Source organism: Psittacula echo (genome assembly GCF_963264785.1).
Source record: "Psittacula echo genome assembly, chromosome: Z".
NCBI lineage: Eukaryota > Metazoa > Chordata > Aves > Psittaciformes > Psittacidae > Psittacula > Psittacula echo.
In genome coordinates, this window is record NC_137742.1 from 26546013 (window position 1) to 26552012 (window position 6000).

Genomic DNA, 6000 nt, shown 5'->3' on the forward strand with positions numbered 1-6000 from the left:
CAAAAATAGTTAATATTGGTAATAACTGTATTATGGTAATGAATTAACTGTTTTGAAAAATTTATTCTAAAATAGTGTTAAAATCACATGACATACTAGAAAAAAATTTCAATTATAATATTATTTTTAAGGTAAATATTAATCAAATTTTATTAATAATAACCAATGTTAGACAAAAGTTTTATCCAAGATACTAAAATTGCCAGGTTAAAAAAAAAAAAAAAATCCTTCTTTTTGTGAGTATATTTCTGCTTACATTTTAGTATTAAGCTTACTCTATCCCCAGGTCAGAACTCATACATAGTAATGCTATTATGTATAGTTCTTTTTCATGTTCTAATGCTTACACAGAAAACGAATACAGGTAATTAGTCAAACCTGTGCATGACAGAATTTATCAGAGTAAGGTGAAGATTCAGAGTAATAAAAATGTGAACATTTTTGTCGCCCAGTTAATAGACTGGAAGGTACTTCCAGTTGTTTGTTCTTATATTTACAAATTGAAGACAAATTCACAGCAGTTTGGTTTTTTTCACCCCCTCTGAATATATTCATTGCATAACTTGATTACACATTTGTCAACTTTGGACTAATTATTTTTCTACAGCTAGGGCAGGGCATTGCATCTTCTGATTGTCTTTCTTACTAATAGGATTCTATCTGCTTCAGCAGGCAGTAATTGAAGGTTTCATGTACAAGATATAAAGAAAAGGCAATGGAAAAAAAAAAAGTTTTAGCCTCCATGGGCCATTATCACTGTTTCTGGTAAGCAGTAGAACAGAAGAAGGAAAAAGCTTAGCTTGAAAAGAAAAACCAGAGAGGGAGAAGAGCCCGGAATGTTTTAATGGTGTTGAATTACGCATAACAAACCTACTCTGCTGTAAACGGTTGTCCCGATAGTGACCATTCAGATCTAAATTTACTTTCTCAAATGTTGAATTTTAAAGAGCAGGTTTTGAGTTACTTTGTTGCTATCTATTCACTGGTGTGGAATTTTCATAACCTTTCCCTATAAAATGCATTTCCTGTATATTGTGGCTATCCTCTGTTCACAAGTAAAGGGAAAAACTTGCTAGTCTGTAGTTAGGCTAGTCATCATTACAAAGCCAGTGTTTGGCAAATGTTGTCACATTGTGACATTAAACCGTTGGATTGTTAAACCGTTGTATGGTTAATACCATTGAATAGTATTAAACCATTGTATGGTTAAACCACGACACTGGTGCTCTGTTGTTTCCCTTTATATCAACTATAAATCAAATACTTCTATGTGATAATCATTAACAAATCTTATCTTCATAGAAAGTGACGAAGAATGCGTACTTGATTTTTAGCTCCTGAAAGACAAGAGACTTTCTAAGAATACACAGTCCTTTCTTGATGTTTATTTAGAATTGATTCTTAATGTATATTTCCTTATCTGCTGAAAAGTACTGTATTTATGGAGAAATAATCTGTGAACTCCTCTTTTTCTTTTTTTCCATGTCACATAGCCTCAGAATATTCAACATTCATTTAAAAGAAACGAATGTATTTGGAAAAATATACCTCACATTGTTATGTGTCTAATCTGTCTTGATTTTTTTAAATGGGAAAGCTATTAACAGTTGCAAATCTTCCTGAATATTTTTAATTAAGTAAAATCAATTTTATAATTAATATTATCAAAGAAAGAAAAATAGAAAATAACTCCAGTGTAGCAGAAAGAACCATCTTCAGATTATTAGTAAATATTTGGTTCTGTTTTCTGAATGGTATTCTCATTTACTTTTTTTTTTTCATGTTCACTGACGCATCCTTTGTTGCAACAGAACCATGTTCATAATATAATGTCATATGTTAAGAGTTGTCCATAGGACAAGTCCTTTTGGACCTACAGCCAACCAGTTTACAAGTTAGATTTTAATGTACTGCAGGGCCATTTCCAAGGCTTATTTCATTGTATGAATTCTGATAGGTTTTATTATCTTTTTACAATTTTTTTAAAATTCAAATTCTAACCTTTAAGGCATTATCAACTTTCAGAAAAAGTAAAAAATAATTACTGACCTTGTGGGGAAAATAAAAGTTTCTTGCAAATAATAAATATCTACCATACTATTAGAGTGATGATATTTTGCTGCTGAAAGATTTTTTTTTTTAATGGCTTTCTGGTCTAAGCATTTTGCTGAGCAGAACACACATTTTGGAAAATCCAGGTGGGCTTTTTAAGAGCAAGCATAGAAATGCAGTAACATGTACTTAGTTGAAAAAGCACTACTAAACGAATCCTTCAGTGGCAGTATTTATAAAGTATCTAAATATTTAGCAAATCAGTTTTACTGTTAGTGTCTTCTAACTGAAGGTCAACTGCTTCATTCTTTTATAACTCTTCAGTTTCAGAGATCATACATGCATATTTGTGTTGTTATTCTCTTTAGAAACAAAATTATCTTCTCTATTTTAAGGAACAGATTTTGATTTCTAGAGTTCAAAATCAGTGGTAAACCCATTGTGTGTTTGTCTCTACACCCTTTTTTAATGGCAAACTAAGTCATCCTGTATTGTTCCAATTCTTTTTTTTTGCACCAAGCGATTCCAGATCGGTGACCATTGATACAAAGCAATTAGCCAATGCTAGTTATGCATACTAATGCTTTGTGTAAAATCATCCCAGTATCAGACCCTTTGCATCTTGCAAACCACATGCAAACTCACATTTTATTGATTTTATGTGTTTTGTTCAGATGTATGGAAAAGTACTATTGATTCCCTATGTGATTTTGCAAATCCGCATGTAAAAATGCCATAGCAAAACTCATCTGTGATGCTTTGGGCCACCTTGGCTTTTGCAGACTGCTGATTTTGTATCACTTTCAGCTTTTAATAAGAGAGGGTAAAATCAAGCCTCAAGGCTATGAAACACAGCGGGAGTGCCAACTACCAACCTATTTATGTGCATGCTCAGACATAATCTGCTTCTGTGTTGTCCCAAGACACAACTGTTAAATAAATAAAGTGACTAATAAGACTATTGTTTCTATAATTATCCCTTCCCCCTGTCAAAATCAACCAGAGAAATAGTCATCTCCTACATCTCAGTGCAAATAGATGAAATCATTGATATAACTAGCTAAGTAGATAATTTTTATAATAGTAACGTTGTTTTAGAACCTCATATTAAAGGGAGAGGTCTTTGAATGTATCTACAATCCGGACAAAAGAAATAGATTGACCTGTGATGGGTGACATTAGAGAAGTGCTCCGTGTTTCCTTAATTAGTATAATGTGTTATGAGATTTTGGTATGCGTAGTCTAAAAAGAAAAAAGATAAATTACTTCTCGTTTAAAGAGAACCTGCTTCCTGCTTAAGTGGCTAATATTTTAATTAAGTCTAGAGTGAAGTTTTTTTGAGTATCTCCTGATAAACTCCCTCCTTTATGTTGATGGTAATTAACCAGATCCCCAAGGGCTTGGGTAGGCGCTTTGCAAGGCCCATGCTAATTGCGAGACATGAGACACTGACCAGTTGGTTTGCTGTTGAATAGCCTACAGTGTGCTGTCAGCCCAGCAGTTTGATTTTTCTGTATTGTGAGCTGTTGTCAGGGCTAACTGGGTCCTATTGTGGCTGAAGATGTTGCGCAAATTGAGGCAGATGGCTCTGATTCAGACACGTGTCATTCAGAAAGAGGAGAGGAGATTGGCCCTGCAAAGTGGGGTCAGACTAGGTCACAGACCTGCTCTACACTTGTTAGTGTTTTCAAAAGCCCATGCGCAGCAACTTTGTTGTTGTCAAGTAATCAAGGGGGGTGGGGGAGGAGAAGGGCAAGAAGAAACCCATGGTGTGCTCCTTGTGGCGGTTGCCATCCTCTTCCTTCCCTTCCTGTCTCTTGGGCCTGGCTGTGCATGCAGAATGAATTAACAGGATTGACAGAAGTTCATTGTGCCTAAAATGGCTTTTCAGTCAATTGCGGTGCTTAAAAGGCTAGTTTTGCTTTTAATTTCATGTAATTAGTGGGTTCTTCATGTCTTGGAATTTAGTAATGGTGCATTAAACCTAACTTTTGGTTATATGATTGGTTGGGGTTTTGGAGGGGCTTTATTTGCTTTGTGGGATTTTTAATAATACTAAAATATTTATAATTATTGCCCATATTTTTATATTAAATATTATGTAGATAAATTCACAGTTAGAATAATTTGGTGTTTTGCTGTTACCATCATTTCAAATAATTGTGTTGGATGTTTGTAACTTTGGCTGGGTTTACTTTGAATTAATTCCCAAGATGGCAGGGGGATGCACTTTTCTAGAAGTACAGTAATTTTGCTTTTTGGAAGTGCTCTACTACATTTAACATACTTACATTTTCTTTAGAGCACCAGATAATGACAGTTATCTATGGGAAGCTCCATACAGCTGAATTCAAGTTGCCAATGTGTATGAGTATTATAGATGATTTGAAGAATCAGAATTTACATAATTTTATTTAACACAATTTTGCATGATACTTTTTGTTTTTTTCTTAAATGCAGAAATATTTACACAATGCTGAATAACTTCTATCTGAAGTATTTATGGAGGTTTTTATGGTTTATCCCCTGAAATGCATTAATGAAGTTGGAGGCATTTTATTTTATTTGAGCTCATTTAACTTTTCCAGAAAGAAATATTGGCACTCTTTGACCTGAAGATCTTCAGTGATTTTTTTTTTTTTATTTTTCTTTTCCCCTCCAGGTTTGCCGCTAAGACTGTGCACAGTGGGTCACTGATGCTAGTCACAGTGGAGCTGAAGGAGAGCTCTACAGCACAGCTCGTCATAAACACTGAGAAAACTGTGATTGGTTCTGTTCTGCTGCGGGAGCTGAAGCCTGTCCTGTCCCAGGGGTAACCTGCTTACATCTGGACTTCAGAATCTGGCACACAACAAAAGTGCCTGGCATCCACTAGTGCTGCCTTTCATTTATAATAATAGCCCTTCCATCTGGCAGTGGGGGAAGAATACACTCTTGACATTCTTGTCTTCTGCTTTAGAATGCTAGTGTGTATCTATCATGTATGCAAGTCTTTTCCTTTTTTTCTGCTTGCTAACCAAAGAACATACATTTTACTGTCAGTTATCTGTGCTTTAAAATATATTTCCTATTTGTTCTACCCTAGTCCTTCCCTCTCTGCTCCCTGCTCCCTTCCTCCATTACCTTTCTTCCCTAGTAGTTTTCCCCATTTTAGTGGACATATACTAAAGTTCAAGGGAAATCACACTGCTTGAAAACTGAGTTAAAATGGCAGGTAGGTTCCAGCAACGTAAACAACAACTATGTGGTTCAGAGAGGGCTTTTTGCATAAGTGAAAAAACACAATAGGTACAGGAAAATGGTGTTTGCTTTCTGGAAATGCTTGTAAACCTGAACTTGTCTGTTAAAACCATTGTTCCCACCTACTGCCATTTTCTGAAATATTTCTGTTAAGATGCCAATAAAGTAGTGCTATGAGCAGAGGCTTCCTCTTTCTTGTTTTGGTAGAGAGCTGATAACAATAATCACTAGTATTGTATATAACTGGTTAATTAAAGTAAGTACAAGGTAGGATGCTACATGCACATCAGCTTTTATCATAATTCTCTGCTATGTGGATACACTTTTGTTAATAAACAAAGCCAGTAACTGCCTATTTTCAAATCGGCCCATTCATAAAATACTGATTTAATTATTAGGCGTATTACATGAAATACTATTAGACTATTGTGACAGATACTTTCATCTAGCTTAATAAATTATTCAGGTCTTTGCTACCAATTTCTTTTGTAAACTGACATTAAAAAATCTCCCACCTGTGCTTCCATTCAACTAGGGCTGAAAGGACCAACAGCCATGAAAACTTTGTTGCACTCCGGTTTTCTGCCTGTAGCCTGGGTGTCACTGATTTTCACCTTCCCTTCACATTCTGGTTACATGGTAGGGCTGCAGATGCTGAGCTTTGTCATTTCATATCAATTCTCCTCACTTCCAGCATGGCTTTTCCTA

At 35.0% G+C, this 6000-nt stretch overlaps 1 protein-coding gene across 1 annotated transcript in view; it reads left to right on the forward strand.

Moving 5' to 3' along the window:
* AP3B1 (adaptor related protein complex 3 subunit beta 1) overlaps positions 1-5426 on the forward strand; it is a 157483-nt gene extending 152057 nt beyond the window's left edge. The window contains exon 27 of the mRNA XM_080637267.1: positions 4715-5426. Within this exon, the coding sequence (XP_080493393.1) occupies positions 4715-4868 (154 nt within the window). The 3' untranslated portion in view covers positions 4869-5426. The remainder of the gene's footprint in view (positions 1-4714) is intronic.
* The last annotated feature ends 574 nt before the right edge of the window (positions 5427-6000 follow it).